Source organism: Kryptolebias marmoratus, linkage group LG12 (assembly GCF_001649575.2).
Source record: "Kryptolebias marmoratus isolate JLee-2015 linkage group LG12, ASM164957v2, whole genome shotgun sequence".
NCBI lineage: Eukaryota > Metazoa > Chordata > Actinopteri > Cyprinodontiformes > Rivulidae > Kryptolebias > Kryptolebias marmoratus.
The window spans coordinates 4,024,800-4,039,945 of record NC_051441.1 but is presented as its reverse complement, the minus strand read 5'-3'; the positions used below and the strand labels follow the sequence as shown (position 1 = coordinate 4,039,945).

Here is a 15,146-nt window from a genome sequence, read left to right as displayed (position 1 = left end):
GTGTTGGCTAATGTTGATTAGCTACAACGGCCATCTTGAATTGGACTCCAAAAAGGAATAAGTTGTAGACGTACATCCTTAAAATATGTTCAGCGGATATTTTACTAACATACAGACAAATGGAGCACATAGACATGGGCAAAACATAAAAATGAAAAACGCACGCCTTTGCCTTTTGATGGTAGATGATAAAAAAGATTTACTAATAAAAAACGTTCAGGTTTCTGTTAACACAGTCAACCCCCTCGTCTGTAATTACTTTATTTAAAACTTTTTCTGGCGTCTGATTCCACAATCAGTAACTTTCAGAGAACAAAAAAAACATCCTTGTGTATCTCAAACATTGAACCATCTTTTAAAAAAATGTATTTTAATCTCTCAGAATGATCACAGACAGATGTAAAATTCAGTTGTCCTGCATATAATAATCCTAAAGTTTAGCTGTTAAATTTTCTTTATGACCTAAAGACAAACAATAAATTAAAAGCAGACGCTAAAAACGAAGTGAAATGTTCTGTAAACAGCAGCAAAAACAAATCACTGCCATCTGTCACCCACTTACTGAACCCACAAGAACATCACGTTCAAAAAAATAAGACGATTAAGGAGTTTGCACTTGTTTTAACCTTTTGTTCAACAAACATCTTTCTGCTCCTGTCTGCCAGCTCTTCAAGTGTTTTTAACGTTGACTTTAAAAGTGCAGAGGCAGTTCAAGATGTTATGTGCTTTAATGCTTACTGTTCTTCACTCGCCGTTTTTACATAAAATGGGAGCTGAAGTCTAAGGAGATGGAGAGCTCATTAGTGGAAAACATAAAACAAAAGGGAATGTCAGTAAGTTAAGACCAGAGTTAGTTCTCCCTGCACGGTTGTAGATTTGTAAATGAAATAAATTATGACAGCTTTATCTAAAAAAAAAAAGAAAAAGGGTGTGAGTGTGAGGATGCTGCAGCAGAAGGCTCAATGTTTAATACAAAGCAAAGAAGCAATGACAGGGAATCAAACAACCGAGCTATGGAGTACAGAAAGGAAGTGTGTAAGATTACAAACATAACAGTCTGATGATAAATTTGTTGGTACCCTTCGACAATAATAATAAAAAAAAAAACACAACTGATGCAACGGAAGCCAAAAAGTTCCAGTTTTGTCTCATTAGGGTCTCGTCTCGTCAGACACTTTGGCTTTTCTGTCTAAATTTCTAAAAAATGATGGTGAAATCAGAAATTAACGTCCCTCGACTGCGGTGTTCAGCTCGACTGGTTTAGGATGGTTTCCTCGGCTCTTTTTGTACCATCGGCATTATCCGTCTGATCAACCTGGGGTTGCATTTCCTCTTGCGTCCATGTCCTCTGAACCTCGTCTTTTGTAATAATCTTGTCAGCTGCCGTCAGAGGATCACGAAGCTTCTTGTAGCCTTTACCTTTGTGCTCCACCTTCAGTGTGGTGAACAGAACCAACCCAAACAACCCAGCAGCTGTTTGTTTATCTTAAACAGGCTGAATGTGGGTACCTGTAATACTAATTAAACTAATTAAACACAACTATAAGGCAAAGATTATAAATCTTTTTAAAGCAGAAGTGTCAAACTGCACCTCGGGGACTGCTCCCTTGCATCTTTTAGATGCCTTCCTGCATTAAAACACCTGATTTAAATATATAACTTGCTATTGGAGAACTTGATGATTTAATGAGGAGGTAATTAAACTATGAATCAGGTGTGTTGGAGCAGGAAAACCTAAAACTTCCAGGTTAGTGCCCCCTTCAGTCCTGGAGTTTGACGCTCCTGCTTTTAAGGGCACCAACAAATCTGTCTGTACTATTTTAGCTTGTAAAATAAAATTAATTTTCACAATTTTTATTTACTTCATCACATACTAAAAGCCATGCAGACATGCATTAGAGAATTGCTTCGGACTGAATCAATTTCCACAAGAAATGAAGCGTCGTTTCAGTGAGCTGTAAGGGTGCCAACGAGACCATCAACGTCTGAATATCTCAATCTGCATATGTCCTCTAACAATGCTGTTAAAAAAAGAAATAGTGCGTGAGAAAGATGTAATTAGCTGCTCTGAATTGTGACTGATTCATGTTTAGTTTCAGTGGAAGAGAGCAGACCTGATGTATAACAAAAGTCAGATGAGTTTGAGTAAAAAAAAGATGTTTATCTCATAGAAGAAATCAAAGTTGAATGTCATCCCAGTCAGACAGTGGGTGATGTGTTCAAAGGGCCTTTTTCACTATTGCAAACATTTTGTAGCTGTTGCATGTAACAACTGCTGTTTTATCAAGACTGGTTCAAAGAGATCTGAATGATGCTGAAGGTTCTGATAAATGATAAAAACATTTCATAACCCCTAAAAATAATACTATCTGTGTGTTTCGGTGCATGGATTCAAAAAGATAAAATAAAATCTGGATTTAACCTGTAATCATTTACAACTAGATTATCACTGAAAAGTTAATTTATTTATTAGTAGATCTCTGCACACAGATATAATTCAAGTGTTAATATTGATGATTATGGGTTACAGCTGATGAAAACCCCAAATAATCATAAAATAAGACCAATAAAAAGGATTTTTAACACAGAAATGTTGGCCTACTGAAAATTATGTCCATGTATAGACACTCAGTACTTGATCAGCTCTCAACATGGAGGCCATCAGGCTGTGGACCTGCTGAGGAGTTCTGGAAGTCCAGGATGCTTCGATAGAGGCCTTCAGCCCATCTGCATCGTGCTTCTCATCTTCCTCAGACCATTTATCTGGCCAATCAAGCACAGCGATATCATGGGGTCAGTAAGGCAGGCATCGGTACTTTTTGCAGTTTGGGCAGGTTAGGGTGAATGAAGTAAGCGTTTTTTTTAAAGCTTGTCTTCAGGGGGAAGCAGGAAGTGCTCTAAAACGTCCCGGTAGGGGGCTGTGCTGACTCTGGACTCGATAAAACCCAGTGGACCAACACCAGCAGATGACATGGCACCCCAAACCACCACTGACTGTGGAAACATCACCCTGAACCTCCGGCCACTTGGTTTCTCTTCCTCCACACTCTAGGGTCTTGATTTCCAAATGAAATACAAAATTGACTTTCATCTGAAAAAACGACATTGGACCACTGAGCAACTGTCCAAACCTTTTTGTCCTCAATACAAGTGAGACGCTCGGGGATGTTGTCTCGGGTTCAGGAGAGGCTGGACCCGGTCCTGGATCCGTGCCTCTTAAAGTACCGACTCCAGCTACAGTCCACGCCTCGTCAATCTACTGTTCCTGTGTGATATTCTGAATTTCAGAGAAACATGTTTGTGTTTTCGGAGTTTGCATGTTCTCCCTGTCCCGTGGGTTTACTCCGGGTACTCCGGTTTCCTCCCACAGACCAAAAACATGCATGTTAGGTTAACTGATGATTCTAAAATTGTCCCTTGGTGTGAGTGACAGTGTGAATGGTTGTTTTCTCTCGTTTGTCTCCATGTGTCCCTGCGATGGACCTGCGACCTGTCCAGGGTGTCCCCCGCCTCTCGCACAGTGACTGCTGGGGATAGGCACCAGCTCCCTGCGACCCGGAATGGAGAAGCGGGTAAAGAAAATGGATGGATGCATGGATGTTTGGGTTTTCATCAACTGTAAGCATTAATCATCTTAATTAACAGAAACAAACGTGTGAAATGCATCACTCTGTGTGGAATGAATCTTTATAATATACGAGTTTCACTTTTTGAACCGAATTACTGAAACGAATCAACGTTTCGCTGATATTCTCATTTACTGATATGTACTAAATTTCATTTCATCTCTAGTCACCAGCAGGATGACTGTCTAACAGTTAAGAAAGGCATATAATTAAAAAAAATACACAATGCAGAGAAAAACCCCGATCACCAGTTTGTTATTCTCCACACTGCTGTGTGTCAGGCTGATGGTTGGTGTTTCTGATCAGCTGTCAGCCCACATGGGTCCATGATGAAACTGATCGACAGAACCACGTCTTCAGGCTTGGTCCAGCAGCTTAACGAGCAACGAGAAGACACAATTTACCTTCTTCTCGTAAAGCAGATTAAAATCAGTTTAAAATCAGCCGAGCAGGCCGAGCTGCAGCCACACCCTCCAAACAGGTCCAGGTTTCCTGCGCCCTCGTTTGTTTTCCCCCCGTGGGGTTTAATTATCCTGTGCAGGCTGAGTCAGCCTCAGCAGAAAATGCAGCAGGCCTCTGCACCGCGCCGACACAACGGTCACACTCTGCACGCCCAGGGACTCATTCCCCTATCGACTCCCGACAGTTCCCATTTTTCTATCTCGCCCCTCTTCCCTCCCATCGCTTTTCTCATTGTCTATCATCCAGAAGCCAGCAGTCGGTCTTTGGAGCTCTGTTAACACACAGTTCTGCAAAGGAAGCCGCAGTCAAACATGACACTCCTCACTGTCAAACACAAATATAGTTAGTTTCATGGAAAATAAACTTGACATATAAAAGTTTGAGAGGTTAGGGAAAGCAGATGGTTTCTGGATACTCAGATCGGTTGTGTTTGTGGCCGTCAGGAAGATGGTTTGTAAATAATTATGCAGAGTGTGTCAGGAAATCAATCTGTCTCTGTTATTAGGACCCAGAATCAGTTCATTTATCTCCAGGTGTTTTTCTTCACTCTGTATTATCTGAAAAGTGCTGAGACTAAGAAGACCTGGACATAATCTGTGGTTTCACAGATATGAGCTGCTGTTTGTTGGGCTTTAACTGAGACACAAGTCTGCAAAAACAAACAAAAAAACACTCCAGTTATAACATAAATGACTTCCTAGAAGGAATGCATATCGCCCGCTGCCTTTCACGCCGCAGCTTTGAACTAAATTTATGATGAGAAACGACAAAGCTGTGGTTGATGTGAGATCTCGCAGCATCTGTTGGCCATCTTGAATCAGGTCCCAGAGATTACTTTGAGAGTTTCATCAGAATCGATTGAGGGGTTCGACAGATATTTTGCTAACAGACAAAAGAGCAAACGCACACAGACATGTCTGTTGTGCTATTGCCCATCTTTCATGGCGGCGGGCAATAACATACAAATAAAGAAGCTTCAGAGGAGATTTCCTGCTTAGCCAGCTAAGTTGATGCTGCGTCACCATGGTAACAGAATTTCTGCTCGTTAGCGGGTTACGAGTTAATAGTTTCTGTTAACCGTCAAACAAATCTGTTCACTTATTTTGACTAATTATTACACAGACAGACATTTATATATCATCTTAGTTCTGCCTAGTGGTAAAGGATTAAAAAACAAAGATTGTCAAAAAATACAAAATAAAATATTACGCTGTCGTCGTTTTAAGTCAGAGTCCTGAATGCAGGTGTTGATTGAATGCTGCCATTTTAATTGTCAAATTTAACTACAAACATGTTTTTATTAGAGATAAGTTTTCATTTAATATTAAAATATAGTCTTGAAGGATTCTAATCTTGAGTGAAAATCTTCCCAAGAACTTTTCTTAAAATCTACTTAGATCATTTTTAACATAACAGACAGGCAGGAAAACTTGGATGCAGTCATAGATATTCCCTGCTCGGCACCACTGAATGCATAAATAAAATAAAATAAGCATGGATTGTGTAACACATCACCATCAGAACCATATATCAAGTTGATGATGTGTAAAAGGACGTACACAGTTTTTATACTTTCTCTGGATTTCCTGAGACATCTATTAAAAGTTAATACTGTATTTGGTTTGTTAGCTTCCCTGTACATCAGATAATATTTCATAAAAAAAACAGATTTGATCAATTTAACAATTTGCACATTATGAAACGGTGTCAAAGTGAAATAAACCTCTTGATTGTGGGTTTTAATAAAAGCCTTTCTGTCCCGACAAACAGCAACAGGAAGTTTATTCTGATTTATTACTAACAGTTTTCTGCAACATGAGGAATATTCCTCCCTATTAGGATCTTTATTTCTACACTTTCCATTAATAGAACCAGCTGTCCTTTATGAAGTCTTGGGGCAAACATTAAATTTATGTGTTAAATCGATGTTTTTGAAGTGGAAAGAAGTGTCAATCGACATGTGGAACGCCTCTTTTCATGTGAACACACACAGAGCCTAAAGCAGAACATCAGAACCGTCGTCTCAGCGCTCGTTATCTCTCTTTAAGCTTCGTCAAGCCGGGCTACGGGAACAAAGCCCTGCTTTGTTAAACTGGCTTCATAGCATAACCTGAAAGTGTTTATAATCTGCACATTAATCACTTCTAATCTTAAATAAAAAGTGTTTAAAGAAATTTGACGCTTTATGAGAAGAAAACTTATTCCAGCATTGGTTCTGTCTTAATGCAAAATAAAATAATTTACAGATCTATGTGAAGCAATTAGTTGCCGTTTAGATAAAAAAAGAGTCACACGAGCTGAAGGATCTAAAACAATCTTGTTCAATTGGTTTATTTTTTATTGTCTAGGTGATAAGTTTCCCTAAAGAAATTAAAATTAAAAGACAGGAAATCACCTTGGTGGTAATTATGATTAAATAATGTTCTGTTAATGCGAAGGATCTAACTGGGGCAACACTGTACTGTGAATATCTCTAATTAATTTTACAGAAGGGGTATAAAATGGATGTATTTATCACAGCAACAAGTGTACAAATGGTTTGTGTGTGATATTACCCGATAAAGCTTATCTGATGTCTGATATGAACCAAAACTCTGAGATGAATGCAGGGTTTGTAGGGACGACAAAGCCAAGCTTAACGGCAGAAATGCTCTGCTGGCCTGCAGATAACGGGAAGAACCGACTCGTGTCGATAAATCTGAAGTGCCGGCTTTGCATCTGGAGCCGTTTCACATTAAAGGGTAAAAAGGAACAAAACCAGATGTCGCAGGGCGGTTACAGGTAGCTGCTAAAGAAAGACGTGTGGCACGAGCAGAGACCCTGCAAAAGTTTGGGAAGTACTCGTCTTGTTTGTAGCCTGGCACTTGTGTACAAAAAAATACAATTATAAGCTATTTTTATAAAGAAAACAACAGTGTCTGTTTCTTAGTCGCCTGGCAACAAGAAACCCATTATATTGGAAATAAAGCCCTGTGAGTAGCACTTTACAGCAGCAAGAAACAGCAAACAGAGACGACAAAGTAAGAGAAGGACGGTTCATATGCTTGGATCTCAACCGTGAAACATTTGACCAGATTGTAATTTTAAAAAAAGAGGAAATGATTAACTCTGAGGTCTTTAAAGTCAGCTGGGCCTACCTGTGTCCCCCCACACCGGCAGGTACTCGTCCTGCTGGATGTCCAGCATGATCTCCAGGCCGTTTCCGGTCCCTCCTTTCATGGTGGTGCGGAGGGTCTTCCCCTCCTCGGCGGCGTTGAACATGTAGCACTTCCCGTACCTGGTGAACACCTGAGAGAAAAAAGGGAAGGAGCCGTTAGTGATTGCTGTTTGTTCAGTGTCGAGTTTTAAAAGAAAACGGTAAGAATCAGGTTAACATTTCTTCAGATACGAGGTCCGTTCACAGCTTTCTGTGACTTCAAACTGTGTTTATTATAGAGTTTATGGTGTATTTATCAGACCCTCCAGGACTTCGCGATGTTGCGATCGCAACTATTAACGCAAAATCAAGCAAACCCCGCAAAATCGCAACTTTTTGCAACTTTGCCCAAAACACCGCAACTTTCCCGCAACTTTAACCCAATATTTATTGTTTCTAAAGTGATTCTCCACCGTTTCTGCGGTCTAGTCTCTTCTTTGGGCGGCAGTGGCTCAGGAGGTAGGGGTTTGTCTTGTGATCGGAGGGTTGCTGGTTCGAGCCCCCACTCCGGCTGTCTCAGCCGTTGTGTCCTTGGGCAAGACACTTCACCCACCTTGCCTACTGGTGGTGGTCAGAGGGCTCGGTGGCGCCGGTGTGATGGCAGGCAGCCTCACTTCAGTCAGCCCGCCCCAGGGCAGCTGTGGCTACAATGTAGCTTATCGCCATCAGTGGATGAATGGGTGAATGATTGTAGTGTAAAGCGCTTTGGGGTCCTTGGACTAGATAAAGTGCTATATAAGTGCAAGCCATTTACCATTTACTTTGTGGGTTTGTGTAGTGTGGAATACAAAATAACCCCAAATAACTCAGGAAGAAGACACGTGACGTCACTTTCTGTTAACATCAGAATGCCGGGAGCGTGCAGGAGCAGCGACCGAAGCCAAAATGTGCGCTAATGCTTCACATTTGCCCACAAAGATTTCAGCAAACCAGTTTCCTCCCCAGCTGCAGCTGTTTTGCACGTCCTGCAGTGTAATCATGGAACATAAACGCATCGACAAACACTTTGTGTCTGCAAAACATGTGAGGAGAGCTGCAGACCAGGGACAATCCAGAAATGCTCATGAATGTCAGTTTAGAAGCTATCAAAGTTCTCAAATAAAGCACCTTTTGAGAATGTCAATGTTTGTTGGGAATTATCTTACAAAACTAGGAAGTATTTTTGGTTTATATATTAAAAGTTATGGTTTTTTATTGATTTTAAAAATGCCTGCGAAATCCTGGAGGGACTGATTTAGGATTATTTTCCTGCTGTAAAAACAAACTTTTGCTCACTGTAGTAAAAACATTCTGTTTGAAAATGTAACGCGTTTAAGATACGATGGCGGGTGTACGTGATGATGACACAGAAATGGTTTCCTCCATCTTGTTTCTGGATGTGCAGCTTCCTGAAGGTCGTCAGCCTTCAAACAAGCACTGGATTCAGCTTTTATAGCATTCTTTTGAGAGCCTCTTTCAGGAAGGCTTTTGTTGACTTTAGCCTTGTTGTATTGTTATCCGCCTGTTCTTGATTATAATAAATTTAAGGAAACCTTTGAAGTATGTTTTTCATTTTCAAATATTTCAATTTCCTGAGTTGTAAGCAGCTTTTTAAAGGTGACCAGGGCTGCGAGGTGTTCAGTGTTCAGACGAATGGGAGTTTTTTTAAACCTTTGCAAAACGTGTCAAAGCAAACATGCAACATTTCTTTTCCTGCCATGAATACGTTTTATTACCAATCTGATATCCTGTTAGTGTTGTCCACAACGATTTCCAAATTAATCTTTTTATATGTCGTTTCTAAAAATATTCCTGTAAACAAGGCACAGTTTCTAGAAATTTGTCCATTTTGTAAACTGATGAAAGTGGAACTTCAACTTGGTGTCAGACCCTAAAGTGCAGGACAGTGTTGACGGGGAGTCTGTCCAAAAATGTCGACATAATGGACATTTTTCAGGCCCAGCAAACAGCGAGGGACGGCTGGAGGGAAGGGTTTTCATCAAGATGTTCAAAGAATAACAGAAAATTTAAATATTCTTTTCCCATGCTCATTTAAGTCATCATCTTAGACCATATTTGGTGTAAAAATAAAGGGTTTCGTCCGTTCACTGAAGTAATTCAGTTTCATGAAGGTTTCGCTGTAGTTGAGCAACTGGCTTCTGCAACACAATCATAAAATCTGTTTTTGTTGTTGTTGTTTTGTTTGTCACACTTTAGGTCAAAGGTCAGGCAGGCAGTGAGGCTATGATATCAAAATATTGAATTCTGGCTGTCCACACAAAAAATACCATTTATAGCTTCTAAAATGCAGTTTCTGTGCGGACACCAAGATAAAAACGTATTCACCAAAGGCCATTCCTGTGAGAAAGAGTCGTGTTTCTAGCTCCCTCTAGTGGTCTGCAGAAAACATTTAGATGTGATTTAATTGACATGTTTGACAAACAGCTTCATGCTTCTTCCGCACCTCACAGATATACATTTAATGTTTGCAAGCTGTCATCTTTAATTTGATTGTTTAGCGCCTGAATTGTCAGAATATTCTGGTGGACCAAACAAGACCTGCAAACCCCAACTGAATTTATAATACTCCACAGGCAGCCAGGTGGACCGAGAAACCAAGAGGAGCTTCGAAAACATTCAACCGTGTCACGTGACGTTCCGTGTTCTGCATGTGGAGAAGGATTTTATGTTAATCATAAAGGTGGTGCTGGGTTTAAAAGTTTGAAAACGGCTGCATTAGAGGTGACGTGGATGGACAACCATTTCTTCCTCCGCTTCAGTATTTTTGTTTTTACCACCACCTCACCAACAGAAACCAAATGGCTCAGAGAAACGTATGAATAATAGATTGACCTAAAACTGCAGAGGCTTGCTTCTTTGGAAACTATATCTCCGTGTGTGTGTGTGTGTGTGTGTGTTTGTGAGTGCTATCCAAGCACACAAAGACACGAGGTGTTGTTGTGACGTCTCAGCTCATGAATAGTAATCACCATAACAACCGTGTGCCTCGGCTGCAGAGTCTGATTGAAAGAAAGGGATGGATGGAAACAGACTAATAAATTAGAAGTAGTGGAGCTCTACAAACCCCGGTGAGCAAAAATAAAAGTTACATATCAATTTGACTTGGGAACGGATATTCATGAGGCTTCAGGCTGTGGTGCTTTCAGGTGAATTGTAAAATGGGATTTTTAACTTGCTCAACAGGAGCTGCTCCTAATATGATGCAGAAGGAAACAAACAAAAACAGCAAACAGACAAACTCGCTATTCCAGCATATGAAAAGCATAATTACCTTTAAAAACACTGGTTACCTGGGTCTTGAACAGTTAGTCAGGAAATAATCACAGCTTTAGCAAAAGAGTTTGAGCACTGAAGATGAAAACAGATCAAAATCGACCAAATATTGCATAAAAATTAAACAAAACCGTGTTAGCTAAAACCAGCTGTTAAAACTTTATGGAGACATATTGATTGCAATAATTTAAGTTAATAAAGATCAAATGGCCCTACAATCAACTAAAAGCAGAAATAATGCATTTATTAGATTTAAAATTTTTTAAAATACACTGTTGGTTTGGAATAACTTTTTCTTGAACACAAAGTGTTTCAGTCCTGATTGCTCAGGATTGGTTTGAACTTCAAAAATCACCCTTTTTATTGACACCAGACCTCTCGTGGATGATATACAGACAGGACTGATCAAGTAGCTAACGCCGCGCTGCTGCAGGAGCGGCGCGCATCTGTGGAATATGAAGTACCGCATTAGAGACTCGTTCACCTCGGAGAAACAGACTTCCTCCTGACAGATTTGTTTACGCTCCGAATAAATGAAGGAAGCAGTTTTGTGAAGAGGACGGGTAAGACTGGTGGTTTCTGACAAACACTTGGCTATAATGTGTGTGTGTTAACAAAATATCTCATGAACCACTGGATGGATTTTAATAAAACTTTCAGGAGGCAATCATAGGACATACACCCAAAACCAATTAACTTTTGGAGTCAAACCAATCAACACAAACACAGTCTATTTTACAGATATTGAGCTAAAATCTGATCTGGTAGTAGCTGAAAGTCCAACTCAACACATACTTTGAGCACTAACATAAGAATATAAAACAGCTTCAACTCAGTCAACTGAAAATGATCCGAGTCTAAACTCCTACCTGAAAGGTGGCGGGCGAGCTGCATTCTTTTAAGGAATGCTAGGCCTTTAAGTTATTTGTGCGTCAACGTTGACCAGCCTCCTCCGACTCCTCGGGATTAAAAGCATCTCCTAATGAGGCCTCAGATACGTCTCATTTACACAGTTGTCCAAATCCTCTTGAAGTTGATGTTTTCTAATTAACACGCACCAGCTAATTGGTCACAGCTTGTTCCAATAAAAGGTAATTACAGAGGAGTCATTTTCTGTTCTGGTACACGTTTGTGTACACATATGAACAAAGCACGAATTCCACCAAATATTTCCCAGCAGAGCAGCTGGTTCCCAAAACTCCTACTCCTGAGAGCTCCACACTTCTCTTAATCTTTCATACAGGGAGAAATTACATCCAAAGTGCCTCTACTTAGGAGCAAAGGGCGGGTCGGCATCCCATTCGATCCGAATCGAACCCAAGCTGCTAAAAGGTAAAGACACTAAGGAAATCTAACAGTGGAGCTCCATATCTTTGCATTCTCTAAACGGCGGTCCCGTCTTCACATTTTTCTGCCTCCTGTTAGAAGTAAGAGACACGTTCAGCCTGGAAAAAAAAAAAATACCTCAAAGCTCATCATCTCTTATTTTAAAAGCAAACTGCATCATCTAACAGGCAAATAAAACCAGTGACTGCTTCCCGAGGAGGTTAACACAGCCGTTCAAAAGAGAAAATTGTTTATGATAAACAGACTGTGAGCAAGTGAAGATATTCATCTGTTTTTCAATTTCTGGTGCTCAAATTCTTATTCTCCTCAGCCGAAGCTCTACTTAACATTATTTATGTAAACATCTACAGGCAGAATATATCAAAAACTTTTTATTCAGATTTGTGAATAAAAATATATTTTCTGCTTTAAGTTCATCTGGGAAAACAGCAGCATTTGAATTTTTTACTTTGTGCATTCTCTGATACTGTTTTGTTGTTCCTCTGATAAAAAAATGAGCATTTATAATTGTGTGTTGTGAAAAATGTCAGAGATGTCAAACACTTTTACTGCCAGAATCACATTAGCCTCCCCCTATTCAAGCCAGAGGTCCGAGAGCCAGCGTGCGAAGAGAGAGCACACGCATCTTGGCTGCCAATTAAAATGCCTTTTGACCAACAAAACACGTCTCATTAGTATTCACAGCTGCGAATGTGAAGGTCTGGAAGGGCAGAGCTCCAAACATGGCATGCCCTCGCCTGTTCGCCGCGCAGCGCCTCCCACAGAGCGGAAGTCAAAAACGACATGGCCATTAGCGTACATTCCTGTCATGATAAAAAGGTCAGCTGGTAACACCATCCACCCACAATTTAGACTCTTAAACATGCTAACCGGGGCGTACAGGAAAACTTTATGGAGAAATGTTAAATATTTGGAGATATTTGCATATCTGACCTTACTGTTCTGCTTATGTTGGACTTTATGACATCATCCAGTTTTCCTATCACCTACTTTTTCCTTTAAAGATTTAATTTTCTTAAAAGCCTAACCAGGGTTTGTCCTGCAAATTAGCCTTAGACGAGAAGACTTACTGTAGGGGTGTCCAATCCTGGTCCTGGAGGGCCACCATCCTGCAGGTTTTCCTTGTTTCTCTGATCCAACACACCTGATTTGAATCAATGGGTGATTAACAGGCTTCTGCAGAACATGAAGAGGTGATTTAACCACTGAATCAGGTGTGTTGGAGCAGAGAAACAAGTGAAACATGCAGGATGGTGGCCCTCCAGGACCGGGACACATTGTGCATTTTGTACCGTCTCTGCTCAAATTAAACTTAAATAATAACAATAACAATTACTAAATCATTCATTGTTTTTATTCTAACTGCATGGTAACTTACATCTTGATAATAATAAGAAATAATAATTTAATACATTTTTAGTCACATTTGTCCCCTGGCTGCAAATGACAGGTTTCACGAAGTAAGTAGGATTTAAATGTCACTCGTTTTTGTCAGCTACTGTCAACATATCTCTGAAGAAACTTCACGTCTGTTTCCATTATCAATCCGTTCTGCTGCTGTTCTGCGGTCGGGTCACAGAGGCAACAGATTTAGGAGGGAAACCCAAACATCCCTCTCCCCATTGACACCTTCCAGCTCCTCCTGGGGATTACTCTCCCCAGACCAGACAGACATATAACCCCTCCTGTGAGTTCTGGGTCTCCCTCTGGTTCTCCTCCTAGTGCAGGGGTGTCCAATCCTGGTCCTCAAGGGCCACCATCCTGCATGTTTTACTTGTTTCCCTGCTCCAACACAACTGATTCAGAGGTTAAATCACCTCCTCATGTTCTGCAGAAGCCTGTTAATCACCCATTGATTCAAACCAGGTGTGTTGGAGCAGAGAAACAAGGAAAACCTGCAGGATGGTGGCCTTCGAGGACCAGGATTGCCTACCTCCGTCCTAGTGGGACGTGCCTAGAAAACCTCTAAAGGGATGGATGCTGGAGTCATTCGAACCAGATGCTCGAACCACCTCAGTGGACTCCTTTTGATGAGGAGGAGCAGTGGCTCCACTCCGAGCTCTCCCTGGATGACGAAGCTGTAAAGCAGGGGTGTCCAAACCTGGTCCTCAGGGCCTCCATCCTGCATGTTTTCCTTGTTTCTCTGCTCCAACACACCTGATTCAGTGGTTAAATCACCTCTTCATGTTCTGCAGAAGCCTGTTAATCACCCATTGATTCAAATCAGGTGTGTTGGAGCAGAGAAATGAGTAAAACATGCAGGATGGTGGCCCTCAAGGACCAGGAATGCCCACCCCTGCTGTAAAGGAAACCCATTTCAGCTGCTTGTATCTGGGCTCCTGTTTTTCCAGCTCTGATCCACGCCTCAACGCCGGATCAACGCCGTCATGACTGAAGACGAGGCCCTGATCCGTCGATACTGAAGACATGTAATCGAATGAGTCCCTCATGTACGGTGCGTTCACTGATTGAAAAGCAGAAATTATGAATGCCGATAAAGGAGCGCTCAGTAAACGTCCACCCACTCCTTCTGTCAAAGATTAAAATATTATCTTCGCCTATTTTTCCAGAACACTGAGCACTTATTTATGTCCTTCAGCCAACGTGTTGTGGAAACTTTTAAATGATACATATCTGGTATAAAGTGGCTTTTAAAGCTTTCTTTTTCTTTCTTTCAGCTTGCTCCTTTTGTGATATTAGTCAGTGTGAGAATAAACTGAGCTCCTTGAAGATACTATATGTTCATATTCCTCCATCAGACTGATACTAATTTCCCCTCAACGTGCAGAAAAGCTGGTAAAACGTCTAACAGCAGGTGGAATTTCACTGCAAACACTTTTACTTTTCTGTTGCTGAAATAATCAGCTGATAGGACACTTTTCTTGCACGTCTCATTTGTTTTCATTGTCACAGGAAGTGAAAAGCAGTCAGGAGTAAATTTAAATAACAGTTTGTCAGACAAGTTTTCTCAGTTTTTATCAGGAGCCGCTAACCGGGTGGACCTTTTTATTTGATTTTATTTTTATATAAATCTATGAGCTGCGTAGTGTGGACTGGTGTTATTGTTGGACAAATCAATAGTCATTTTGTGAAAGTTCTGCAAGCATTTTTATTATAAAACCAAACAAAAGAAGCTCAGGAGGTTACAGCGCGGAGGTCTTTCATGCAGAAGGCTAAATGAGAGAAGAAGAAAGAAGGGAACTTTATGAAAAAGATCTTTGAGGTGCAAGGCGAGCACTTTC

General features: G+C 40.7%; 1 protein-coding gene across 8 annotated transcripts in view; it reads right to left on the bottom strand.

Moving 5' to 3' along the window:
* The window catches only part of asic2 (acid-sensing (proton-gated) ion channel 2), a 356,894-nt gene that overhangs the window by 31,430 nt on the left and 310,318 nt on the right, over positions 1–15,146 (bottom strand). For all 8 annotated transcript variants that reach the window (XM_017419427.3, XM_017419425.3, XM_025006640.2 and 5 more), the window contains one exon: positions 7,226–7,376. In XM_017419427.3, the coding sequence (XP_017274916.1) occupies positions 7,226–7,376 (151 nt within the window). The remainder of the gene's footprint in view (positions 1–7,225; positions 7,377–15,146) is intronic.